This window comes from Spermophilus citellus, assembly GCF_964194105.1.
Source record: "Spermophilus citellus genome assembly, chromosome: 17".
Lineage (NCBI taxonomy): Eukaryota > Metazoa > Chordata > Mammalia > Rodentia > Sciuridae > Spermophilus > Spermophilus citellus.
Window position 1 is genome coordinate 39,409,302 of NC_138199.1, and position 13,894 is coordinate 39,423,195.

The following is a 13,894-nucleotide window of genomic DNA, read 5'->3' on the forward strand; positions in this document are numbered from 1 at the left end:
TGTTGCTATGAACATTGGTATACAAGTATGGGTTTTAAGCATACTTTTAATTAATTTGGATATATACTTTTTAAAATTCCAGTACTAGATTTTAACCCCTGGGCTCTCTTCCACTGACCTACATCCCCAGCATTCCCCTTCTTCCCTCCCTTTTTTCCTGTTTTTTTTTTTTTTTTTTTTTAAGACAAGGTCTCACTAAGTTGCTACGGTTGGCTTCATACTTGCCATTCTCCTGCATCAGTCTCCTGAATCACTGGGATTACAGGTGCATGCCAATATGCCCAGCACTTCAATCTAATGTATGAAATATGATATGTCAAGAGCTTTGTAATGTTGTGAACAACCAATAAAAAAAATAAAAATAAATAAAAAAATAAAAACTTCTGAGGATCCTCATACATACGAAACTGTATGTGTCACTGGGTGTGATACAGTGATGCATAACATATGACCCATTTTACATCTCCAATAGTACAGAAGAGTTATGATGTCTCTACATCCTTGACAATACTTGTTTTAGAATACCATCCTAAAAAAATGTTCATCTCAAAATATTTTGGGCAAAGCCACCCTTGGCAACTTAGCAAGGCCCTGTCTCTAAATAAAATATAAAAAAGGGCTGGGGATATGGGATGTGGTCAAGCCTCACTTTGCGAGGGAGGGAGGGAGGGAGGGAGGGAGGAAGGAAGGAAGGAAGGAAGGAAGGAAGGAAGGAAGGAAGGAAGGAAGGAAATTTTGGGGAAGTCCTGGAGATTGACTCCAGGGCCTCACACATGCGAAGCATATGCTTTATCACTGAGCTACCCTGTCACCCTGTCTTGAATTTTACAACTATAAAATGTGTTAAAGCATCTGGGTGTAGTTTGTGAACACATTTGGAACAGTATCTGTGACAGGGTAAACTCTATGCTCTTTGTTAAATGCACAAATCAGCAAAGTTTACAAGCTGGAAATAATTTTTATACTGCAAGTTATATCACTATATAACTGGGTTAAACTTGTTTTTTTTTTTTTTTTTTTGGTGGGCGGGTACTATGGATTGGATCCCAGGGTGCCTTACCACAGATCAACATCCCCAGGACACCCCCCACCCCTTTTTGTGAGTTTCTCTAAAATGCCAAGGCTGGCCTTGAATTTAGGATCCTTCTGCCTCAGCCTGCCAAGTTGTTGGGATTTTAGGCATATGCCACTGTACCTGGCTTGATACATATTTTTTTTCTGTGCACTCATTCATTCTATCAATATCTATCTACACATAGTTTTCTAAACAAAAATAAGGTGATTCCACTTTTTACATCCCCCAGTACTGGGGACTGAACCCTTGGGTGCTCTACCACTGAGGTAAACCTTCAGCCTTTTTTATTTTGTACTTTGAAACAAGGTCTCACTGAATTGATGAGGCTGGATTCAAATTTGCAACCCTCTTGTCTCAGCCTCCCAAACTGGGTGGGATTATAGGCATGTGCAACTGCACTCAGCTTTTAGTAAAATGCTAAATTACTAAGAAATGGCAAGTCAAACTTTAAGGGAAAGCTCCCATTAGTCTTTGAGCTCACAGATGGATAAGACCTTACCTAGGAAATTGCATTCCATACAGAAGAGGAAACAGTTGTGTTCAGAGTTTCAAAGTCATGGGGGATGTAAAAAGAAAAAAAATTGAAATTTAGTATTGCTGAAGCAGAATGAAGCTAGAGCTATTACAAACAAAGGTGGGATTTTGTCTTTTTTTTTTTTTGTGGTGCTAGTGATTGAACCCAGGGCCTTGTGCATGTAAGACAAGCACCTTACCAACTGAGCTATATCCCCAGGCCTAAAATATTTTCTTTATAATATCTTAAAATGTAGCTTCATTTCCACTGTCTCAGTGCTTATTAAAATTTATGTTGGGTTGGGCACTGTGGCGCACGCCTGTGATCCCAGTAGCTCAGAAGGCTGAGACAGGAGGATAAAGCCAGCCTCAGCAATAGCAAGGCGCTAAGCAACTCAGTGAGACTCTCTGTCTCTAAATAAAACATAAAATAGGGCTGGGGATGTGGCTCAGTGGTTGAGGGCCCTAAATTCAATCCCCAGTACCAAAAAAAAAAAAAAAATTATGTTTATTCATGGTGCTTTTTTGGGGAGTGGGATCGGGTACTAGGGATTAAACTCAGAGGCATTATACCACTGAGCCACATCCCCAGGCCTACTTTGTCTTTTATTTAGAGACAGGGTCTCACTGAGTTGTTGAGCACCTTGCCACTGCTGAGGCTGGTTTTGAACTCGAGATCCTCTTGCCTCCTGAGCTGCTGGGATTACAGGTGGTACACTGCTCGTGGTGCTTTTTAAAGACCTAACTTGACCCTGTCTTTCATGTGAGGTGAAACACAAAGAGGTTTGTAATAATATAACACAATTCCTACAGTGCAGAGGAAGAGCTATAACTGAAACTCCAAACTTAGGATTTTTCTCCTTTTCCAGCAGAATTTTCCCAGGTCTCTTTATCTCCATCTTTAGGCTTTTAGAGCTGGAAGACTAGGGAAGAGTGATATGGTCACATTCTTAAAGTCTAAAAAACTCGCTTCATTAGTCATTTTCAAAGTAACTTCATGAACACCATCTCCAGATGCTGTTACGAGTCTCTTCTGCTACACATCTTAATTTTCTTGAATAAGAGTGCTTTTGTTCTAGTTCCAACTGTTTCTCTCACAATGTTCTGTAATAAAAAGTCTGCAAAATGTAAATAATCCTGAGTCCCAACCAAAAGCAATCACAACTAAATTGGAAACAGACTATGAATGCAGGAACACTATATTTATTAGGTCAATAATTCGTTTTTAGCAATACAAGTACAGAATATATCACAATGCTGGTTACAAACATACTTAGTATGATTTAATAATTACAAATAATGGTGGGCACTACAAGTCAGTGAGAATGATACGAAAAGTCATTCTGACACAATGAACTGTCTTCAAAAATCTATTAAACTTAGTTATTTCTATAGAAATTACTGTGGCACTAGTAGTGGGAACTTTCATGTAAAGAATGTTAGTGATTCGTTTTTAATTGTTCGTTAAGAGCTTTTTATTTTGAGGCTATTAAACTAAAATCCCCTGTTGCTTAATAAAGTATAAAAATAGTACTGACCTGGTAATATTTAATAAAATGTAGCATTTACTCACATCATAAAACTAAATTGAAAAGTTTTAGTTACCATGGCAACATATCTTTCCATAAAAGGAATATACAGAAATGAGTGATGTTACACAAATGGTACCTGCAACGGTTATTTAATGATCCAACACTTAACTGTGCACCACAAACCAAGTTTTCTAGATATCTATATATAGCATATATATATTTAATCTTAAATTTTACTTTTGAAAAACATGTGCACTTCAACAAACTCACTAAGGCCACTCATGCTATAGATACCTAGGATTGCAACTAAGAATAGTATTATTTAATAAGTCCTAAAGCACACTCCTTCAGATCAACAGGGTAAAACCAGCTTTCCACCTAAAACATTCCTGAGATTCGTGGACAAAAGAATTACAAGTGTTCAAATTGGAATTTAATCCAAATATCATATTTAAAAAAAAATGTCTTGGTAACTTGAAGTCCTCCAAAGTCAAGAGGTGAAATATGCATTAATTTTTAAAGCAAAAATAAAATTCTTAAAAAAAATTCTTTAAAGTATTTTTCCAGTAGTAACTTTGCCATTCAGAAAAAGAAGTCTGGAAACAAAAAGGATACAAATCCTGGGGAAAACATAAAAATAAGTGCTAATTAACAATGCCTGCTCTTAGTAAATCATTTTTTTTTAAGTTTGTAAAGTTTTGGCCAAAAGCTTCAATCATGTTTTAGGCATGTTTACCGATCAGCTTTCCGTATGCACTATAAAGAGAAGCCAAATGGCATTCTGATTATTTCTAAGATTGCAGCCATTGTACTTAAAAATGGGGGTTTTACTGTGTTGCCCATGGTGGCCTGGAACTTGTGAGCTCAAGTGATCCTCCCACCCACCCCAGCCTCCCAAATAGCTGGGACTATAGGCATGCACCACTACATGTGGCTTTCTGTACTTAATTTTTGCAAGATTGTGAAATCCTACAGGTTATGAACAAAGGTCTCTTGTTAAATCCTTTGTTTTCGCAATGCAACAATATTTGGGCAGGGGTTACTACAAAGCAATAGAAAGTGCATTCTTAACTAAAGAACAGATTTGATAGTAGTAAAGGTCCTTATTCTTTGGGCAAAGTCCATTTTGGGGACCCATAAATATTATGCTCTAAAAAACTGAATAGGCTCTATTAAACTGAAGTTGAAAGTGAGTGACCACCTGTATGGCATGTGTGTGAGAGCTCCCTGATGCCCTCAATTTGAATAGCACCAATCTTTTTGGGTAGAACTCAGGTAATGATGAGACCAAAGGCCCTTATTTAACATTACTTCACTAAGCTTCCAGAAAAATATTTAAGTTGGCCAAGGCTTCCTTACACTGGACCCCATAATATGTAAAAAGTTTAGTTATTGTGGGTATAATTTTATTACTTTTAGTTTTATTTCTTAATGTCATAAATCATGGTGGCATTCATTTCTCAAATTTGCTCTCAACATCTTTACTAAAGGGATAAATCCTATACTTAAAAATTATTAGGATATTATTATTATTGATCAGAATCAGAATAGTGCAATTATTAAGTCATATCACTAACAAAACAGCTAGAGTGTATGTTTTATAAACACTTATGGACTTAAAGAAAACTACATTAAATTAGCGGTAAAAAGGAAAAACTGCCAATAATGACATGGGGTAGGGGATGACACTGGCTGCCAGCTGACATTATCACCCTGTGATCCAAGTCTTCTAAATATTGTGTCACTTTATCACTGAGTGTGAGCTAAGTTGAATTCAAACTGAGTTAGGGAAGATAAGGCTTTAAAGTCTTTTGATTGATTTTATCCTAGGAAATGTTGTATGTGCACAAACCCCCCTGCCCCCCCCCAAAAAAAAAACAAAAAACAAAAGAAAAAAAAAAGAAAAAACAAAACAAAAAAAGATAAAAAGATTAAAAAAAAAGAAACTTCATGTGGAAACATAAGTTTCAAAATATTTATTGAAAAACAATTTATCACAACATTCCTATGCCAGAAATATACCATAGGACTCTAATAACCAATAAAAGTATACAAAGCCTATCCTGAAAATATCTTTGGAGGTATTAAATATATAGGTCCATGAGGATAGAGCTGAGTAACTTAAAATGTTAGTCCTTGGTCACACAGACTATTTAGTAATTAATAAAGGGTGACTCTTGGCATCAGACTGCAATTAACTGGGAGGGGGACCAGATTCATAAACTGCAGGCATGCCAATTTATTCTTTCCAGAATTTAAAGAGAATAATTTGAGGGAAAAAATCCAGATTTCCAAATCACAAAGTTATCATCTTAGGGATCTGGGCTTGCTTATGTCTTCAGGTATACCTCTGAATAATTTAAATGCACTGGCTCATAACTAACAAAAATGCAAATAGCGGTTTCAAACAAGGTTAAAGTTGGGAAGTTAAAAAAAATATTTAAAATTAAATCACCAATTAGTTTTTCTGTACTCTATGTGAATTTAGGTTTATTTCCCCTCTCACCCAACATGCATGTTAAGAGAAAAACCAAAATTCAATACACACTCACTCACGCACAGACTACTCCAAGCATTAGCTTGGAATAACATCTCTAATGGCCAAGTTATGAACCCCTGAAAATAGGGGAGAAACCCAGATTCTTAACTGTAGAGGCACCAGATGGGCCACTATAATAAGAATTGAGGTAATAGCAAAAGACCTTTGTTTCTTGGTTTGCTACATGTCATAACTTCTCAAATTTGAACATTACCTCAACATTAAATAACCCAACTGACTTAATTTAAAAAATAAGAACAAAAAGATGAAAAAGAAAATTAGAACCCAATAAATGAAAAGACAAATTGGTGAAATACAACTATCATTAGGGGATCTCTCCATTTGACTACTGGGTTTCAGATAAAATGATGCTATTTTATATACCATAAAAATAAAGGAATTTCTTAGAAGACATATTTCTGGGCATTCATTTTCCATTATCCCCACAGATAACACAGTAACCTAAAATTTCCACCTAGACATGAGCTATTTCACGACTCTTAGCCAATATATTTGTTTACTGTGTTGATTATTAGAGTAAATTTTAAATAATGGTGGTAGTTGCAGCAGGCATTATAGACTTGCTTATGGCATTGTCATCTATGTACCTTGACTAAAGATGTGCCACTAAAATTACCAAATTTCCCTAGTTCGGTATCTATTATATGAATGTAGTTTGTGCATTATCATTTTCCCTTATAGAGCTAAATGAAATCATTCTATTGATAAAAGTATATGCAGGGGCTAAAATAATAATCTAAAGCCTCTGGTCCAAATAACCACCTTTTCTATTAGGCTGGTCCTTTTTAGATCCTCCTGGTCCTGTTAGCAAACACTGTTAGAGCATCTTGCATTGTTGTACCAAAAACAAACAAACAAAAAAATGAGTTAAAACCGCTGGTCTATCATATTTTCTATTACTTACAGATCAACACTGGTCCAGTTCAGATGAATCTGACAGTCCTTCTCTTATAATATAGTTCTAGAGTGGTTGTATCCACTTCTCTGGGAAAGGTGGCCAAACCTAAAGTCAGGATGTCCCTCTTTTATTAGTACTTGTGTTAACTTTTCTATACTGCATATAAAGATTTTCCCCGTAAAATTTCTTTGCAGTACAGTATTGAATACCTCCACATGGAAGAATTTTATGTTAAAAAGTTGTTAAGATCATCCTTACATAATAAGAATGCAACTCTTTTAAACTCTTAAATAGTTTTATTTAGGGGTTCTTTTTTTTTTTTTTTCCTTTCAGGCTTTCTGTAAAACGAATTATTTTTTAAAAAGAAAGAAAAAAAAAGGGGGGGGTTTTCTGTTGTTTGTTCTACTAGGTTGAGAATGTGGGCCAGACTACTTATACATGCGATACATGCTGAATATAACTGAATATATGCTTATTCTACGGACACTCTGCAAGATAGGGATTACCCAAAATAGGGCTTTCAATGGACTGGACCAGTGTTTCAATGCAAATTCCAGTCCCCAAAAACAACATGGTTTTGATTTCACAGTATGAATTCCCTGGAATCTGGGAAAAGATAATTGGTTAACTGAGGTCCTCCCTCAGCAACTTGGTCCCTCAATATTCTGAGAAATCAGGAAGGACTGCACCACTTCTTCAGTGGACTGGGGGCTGGTGTTAACGTCTTCAAGAGCATCGGTCACTGAATACTGCCGATCTCGCAACCGGTTCCAGTTAGACAGAACATTGTGATATTCGAACACTTTCTCATAATTTCCAATGGAGTTGTAAAGTTTAATGAGACCTCGGTAATCATATTCTAGTCCACTGTAGCCTTCACCAAAAAGTTTCTTCCCTGAAAATAAAAATAAATAAGTAAAGGAAAGTTCTAATAACAAAATGAAAGTCTTTCAACACAAACTAAGTTTAATTATTTAAATAGACTGGCTTGGGGGCTGGGGATGTGGCTCAAGCGGTAGCGCGCTCGCCTGGCATGCGTGCGGCCCGGGTTCGATCCTCAGCACCACATACCAACAAAGATGTTGTGTCCGCCGAAAACTAAAAAAATAAATAAATATTAAAAATTCTCTCTCTCTCTCCTCTCTCACTCTCTCTTTAAAATAAATAAATAAATAAATAAATAGATAGATAGATAGATAGATAGACTGGCTTGGTTTTATTCCCCGAAAAGGATTGGATACAATTCTTATATCACTGCCAGGCAAGCGGCACATCCCTGTAATCCTAGCTACTCAGGAGGCTGAGGCAGGAGGACTGCAAGTTCAAGGTCACCCCAGCAACTCAAGTGAGACCCTGTCTCTATTTAAAAAATAGAAAGGTCTGGGGATATATTTCAGTCCTCGGTTTTACCCCCATCCCGGACCCCCCAAAAACTTCAGTTCGGAACATTCTTCTATCACCACCTCGGAACCATTTCCACCCATGTGCTATCCTGAACTTTGAAGGACTGAATTTCTAAAGAAATCTCAAAGAAGAATGGCAGCATTTCCAACAACAGAAAAACATACATACATAAGGCTATGCACAACAACAGTGACTGTTCTGGCAAAATATAGAAACAAATGAAAATATTTAGAATAGTTCAATTGTGGTATGATCACTTAACTGGCATAATGTTAAGCTATAAGCCAAGGAGGAAAATTTCAGCACTCAATGAGCTCATAGGCAGGGATTTGTAGGGTATGCTAAGTTAAAGAAAAAAAAGTCAAAAAATAGTATCTATGTACTATGCTATATGTTTGTGTAGGAAAATAAGAAAGTACATATTTATCTTTTATCTACATAGCAGGAAGTTGGGAATGGATAGAAGAAATGAGGGAATATTACATGTCCTTGGACATACCTTTCTGTATAGTTGTGATTTTAAGAACAGTAATATTTCACATATTCAAAAAATACTTAACAAAATACACAGGGAGGGGGCAAATGTAATACGAAAATAAATGAATCTAATTGTTTTTCAAATTAATAACATATCCATATTGAAGAGGGCAGTGATAACTCCACCTGCTTTTGAACATAGTATTCCGAAAATACACTACTTTCAGGTTAAAGACAAAGAAAACTGTAAACAATGATAGAACTCTAAGTAGCAGGTTTGTTTTTTACAGGTGTATGGGTTACCAATTCTGAAACTACATGCATTTGGGGACTAAGCAAGTAAGTCAATATATGATGGCTAATGAGGGACACATGTAAATAGGAATACATGATTTATGACAAGGGGGAAAAGACAATCTTTTGAAGAAATGGTCTTGGGTCTATTGTATATCCATATGGAAAAAAAATGAAAAAATAATTTTTTAAATTATTTTTTAAGATTGCTGTCTCGGGCTGGGGATGTGGCTCAAGCGGTAGCGCGCTCGCCTGGCATGCGTGCGGCCCGGGTTCGATCCTCAGCACCACATACCAACAAAGATGTTGTGTCCGCCGAGAACTAAAAAATAAATATTAAAAATTCTCTCTCTCTCTCTCTCTCCTCTCTCACTCTCTCTTTAAAAAAAAAAAAAAAAAAGATTGCTGTCTCATACTATAAAATAAAGGGCTTCTGTTCTTTAAAAGGCACCCTTAGAAAAACAAGCAATAAAATGAGGGAAGATATTGGCAATATATGTAACCAACAAAAAAGGTTTGTTATATCTATAGTAAATAAAGAAGTTCCATAAATTATTAAGAAAATGACAAGACAATCAATATGGAAATAGGCAAGAGGTATAAAAGGCACTTCATAAGATGGCAGCCATGGCATCTTATTTTGTAATACCTTGAATTGGAAACTATCCAAATCTTCCATATGTTCATTAACAGTGGAATGGACAATGACACACTAATCCAATAAAATATTACATTATATAACATGAAATTAACAAGTGAGAGTGAAATGCCATAATACAGATATATTTTACAATTAAGGTTCATTAAAAAAGTCAGATGTAAAAATATCATATAACTCCATTTACATAAAGTTCAAAAAACAGGTGAAGAATCTGTTTTGTGATGTAAAACAGAATAGAAGGGAGGTGTGGGAGAGATGGGGCAGTAACTGCACTAAGTCAAAAACAACTATTTTTACCTACACTTGACACTCTAATAAGAGTCACACCTCTTGCTATTGCTTCAATATCAAATAAGCACCATTAGCAAAGTATTCCAGATGATGTCCTGGTGGTATCTGGATATCCTCTGCAATTCAGTAATAGTATTTCCCTTTTACAACATATTAAAAGACATGGTGACCCACAGGTCTTTGAATCAAATGACTAAAGGAAATTTAAAGGTAACATACCAATTGCTATAGATCGCAAATAAAGTTTCTCAGCATTTTCATACTGATTCATGTCATAATTATACAAAGAAGCCAGATGTCCCACTGAAAGGGCTACTTCATAATCTTCTTGACCAAGAAGTTGCTCTTTAATCTGAATTGCTTTAATGTGCATTTCTTCAGCTTCCTGTAAAATAATTATGTGAATTAATATACTTTACTTGTGTCAACAATTCTTACCCAATGAGCAAAATTCTTCTAAATGTCAAAGACAGTTTATGAAAAGTACCATAAAGTAATAAGATCAAAAAATACACCAAGCTATTCCAAGAGCTGCCAATGGAAAACATTCCTGGTTTTTGGAAACTGTGTACATAAGGTGATAACAGTGATTAGTTTCTAATGCCAAAAGTAAAACAGAAATAGAAAATTGTTAAGAAAAAATTAACAAGGCATTTAAAAATGAAATTTAGTTAATACATTCCAAGATTTAATAGGACCTTGTTAAGGAGGTGTTAATTCATACAAACATACACTTTGTTTTGGGGAATTTTGATAGTTTTTATCAGGCAAAAAGAACATCTTTTTTAAAAAAAATTTTAGGTGTATATAGATACAGTATCTTTATTTATCTATTTTTATGTGACGCCAAGGCTCAAACCCAGTACACCTCACCAATGTGAGGTAAGTGCTCTGCCACTGAACCACAACCTCAGCCCAAAATTGAACATGTTAAACTCATTCTTTCCTTCCTGTAAGCTCAAAATGGACAATATTAATACATTATAAGCCACAATTATAAAAGAGATTCAAAATCAGAAATTTTATTGCTACACTTAAGAATATTTAATTATTGGGGCTGGGGATGTGGCTCAAGTAGTAACACGCTCGCATGGCATGCGTGCGGCCCGGGTTCGATCCTCAGCACCACAAACAAACAAAGATGTTGTGTCCGCCAAAAACTAAAAAATAAATATTAAAAAAATCCTCTCTCTCTCTTAAAAAAAAATCTTAAAAAAAAAGAATATTTAATTATTAATGAGTAATTATACAATTACCTCTTGGTATTAATACCTGTTATTTCTTGCATATCAATCATGTGTCAGGCTTTCTGCTATGAGCTTGACATACGTAAGTTAGCAAAGGATTATGTTTGAAGCCTTTTTAAAAAATTTATTTATATACGACAGCGGAATGCATTATAATTCTTATTACACATATAGAGCACAATTTTTCATATCTCTGGTTGTATACAAAGTATATTCACACCAATTTGTCTTCATACATGTACTTTGGATAATAATGATCATCACATTCCATCATCATTTATAACCTCAAGCCCCTTCCCTTCCTCTCCAACCCTTCTGCCCTATCTAGAGTTCATCTATTCCTCCCATGCTCCCTCTCCCTATCTCACTATGAATCAGCCTCCTTATATCAAAGAAAACATTCGGCATTTGGTTATTTGGGATTGGCTAACTTCACTTAGCATTATATTCTCTAACTCCATCCATTTACCTGCAATTACCATGTGTTTGAAGTCTTTCTGTAACAATCATATCAGACTTTTTGATTTGACCTGTTTCTTTTCCATGGTCCCAATTCTCTAATTTTATTTTAACGATTATGTTGTTTTACACTCACTGTTTGCTAAATTACTTTGTGAAATTAAGTAGAAATATAATGAATCTATGCTACATTATTTAAAATTACTGAACATTTATTATTTAAGGAGAGAAAAATATGAAATATGTTTCTACCTTAAATTTTCTCATTGACTGATAAAGTCTTCCAAGGTTACCATAGTGTTTTGCAGTCTGTACATTAAATTCCCCAAAAGCTTTTTTAGCTAGTTGAAGTGAAGACAGGTGCAAATCATGAGCTTCTTGAAGCAGCCTCTGTTCAGTTTCCTTATTATGACAGTCAATAGCAATCTCCTCTAAAATAAGTGCTGAATAGAAAGCAACAAATTAGTGTACTTCAAAATCATTTACTAAGCTAAAGGAACATCTAAATGAAAAACAAATAATAGCAATATTTATTGACTATATTTATATGTAATTATAATTTAGAACTGGTCAGGATCATAGGATTCCACTTCAACTGTACATTTTTGCAGAAATCATTCTATTTTAGATAGTATATTCAATTCAAATTTAAGAAAAACAATGGTATAACTCAAATTATTTTGCAGTATCAGTTTCTACTTTAATGGACTGTTTTACTTTACTGATAAGTGAGTGTGTGTATTTTTTTAAAGTTGTAGATAGGAACAATACTTTCATTTTATTTATGCGGTGCTGAGGATGGAACTCAGTGCCTCATTATGCGAGACAAGTGCTCTACCACTGAACCACAACCCCAGCCCTTGGTAAGTATATTTTTAAGGTAAATGTCAGGAAGAGGCAAACTTTTTAATCTTATGAAACTGTATCAAGGAGTACCTAAGCACTTTTGAAATTTTTGAAACCAGCCTTTATAAAACATGACCTTTAACCAAACACAACTAGAAGAACCGGCTTCTTCCTACTTTACTTATCACTAAGTCAGGCCAGAAGATATTTTATTTTCAAAGCTGCATTCAAAAATTTAAAATTCCATCTAAAATCTTGAAAAAAAAATACACACACACACACATATAGAACACACACACACACACACACTTGTATCAATTTCATTTCTTGAAAAACTATCTACACAAATGTGGGTAAAAGATTTACCTCACTGTAGCAATACTGAACAACAAAATGTTAAAGATACAAAGGGTCAGTAACAGAGGTGAGGTTAAATACACTTCCAGAAAAAAGGGTAAATAGCAACATATATTCAAATGGAAAAACTTTCATAATGCATTAGGTGAAAAAAGCAGGTTATAAAACTAAAAGAAATACTTATTCACTTAATTATCTTATTTAAAGAAAAAAGCTGAAATAACATCCATCAAAATGTTGACAGAAATGGTGGGGTTTCAGGTAACTTTTCTTCTTTTTAAACTTGCTTTTAATTTTTGAAATTTTCATGTACTTGAGTAACTTAACTGTCAACCTCAAGGAAGAAAAAGTCCAGTTCCAGAAACAAGGTAAAATTTATCCAAAATGCATGAAATCACCCTAACGATGACCAACATGTTAGCAAAATAAATGCATTAAATCAAAAATCTTTGGTGGGCTGGGTGCAGGTGTGTATCCCTATAATCCCAGAAACTCAGGAGATAGAGGCAGGAAGATCCCAAGTTCAAAACTAGTCTCAGCAATTAGTAAGACCCGGTCTCAAAAAAAAAAAAAAAAAAAAAAGTTCCTGAGGTAGAATTTGCCTACCATGTTCAATCCCCAATCCCTAGTACTTAAAAAAATACCCTCCTCTATCCTCTATAAAACTAAAGCTACAAAACCCATAAACCCATCTTCAGTATTTTACTCATGACTATGTAAACATTGTGTAACTCATTATTCTCATAAGAAATGCTTGTATTAATTTCTTGCATGCAAGAAAGAAAGGAAGGAATAAAGAAAGGAGAGACAGGAAAAAGGCATCTTAATAATATTATATGAGAGAAGTGAACAATCTTTCACCAAGAACCACTGGAAACTGTGAAGTGGAGTTGACAGAATTGGTTATTTTAGAAATACGGAGATACAGTCTAATTCTACTACCTCTGAGAAAATAAATACCCCTATTTTATGCCACACATTATCATTCTAAAATTATCTGAGACTGGATTACAAAGGGTACCTTTCACCCTCTTTGAAGAAGCCAAAAGAAGATGATCTTCAGGTAGGATGTGGGTAATAATACCAATAGCTCTTTCTGCATGAAATCTGCAATACAGATAAATAATAGTCTGGCATTTCTTTTTAGTTACAAATGATTTAAGCATTTAAAAAAAAATCACGCTATAATACTGATAGAAAGTACTTATAAAACTATGGTAAATAATCAATTTTTTGTTTGTTTCATATTTTCAATCTATTGTGGACTAAGCTTTTAACTC

General features: G+C 34.8%; 1 protein-coding gene across 1 annotated transcript in view; it reads right to left on the reverse strand.

The window, feature by feature from the left end:
* Positions 1-2,769: 2,769 nt before the first annotated feature.
* Positions 2,770-13,894, reverse strand: part of APPBP2 (amyloid beta precursor protein binding protein 2) — a 56,130-nt gene continuing 45,005 nt past the window's right edge. The window contains exons 10-13 of the mRNA XM_081270994.1: positions 13,636-13,721; positions 11,664-11,854; positions 9,925-10,090; positions 2,770-7,473 (exon numbers count right to left, since the gene is read on the reverse strand). Of these exons, the coding sequence (XP_081127120.1) occupies positions 7,220-7,473; positions 9,925-10,090; positions 11,664-11,854; positions 13,636-13,721 (697 nt within the window). The 3' untranslated portion in view covers positions 2,770-7,219. The remainder of the gene's footprint in view (positions 7,474-9,924; positions 10,091-11,663; positions 11,855-13,635; positions 13,722-13,894) is intronic.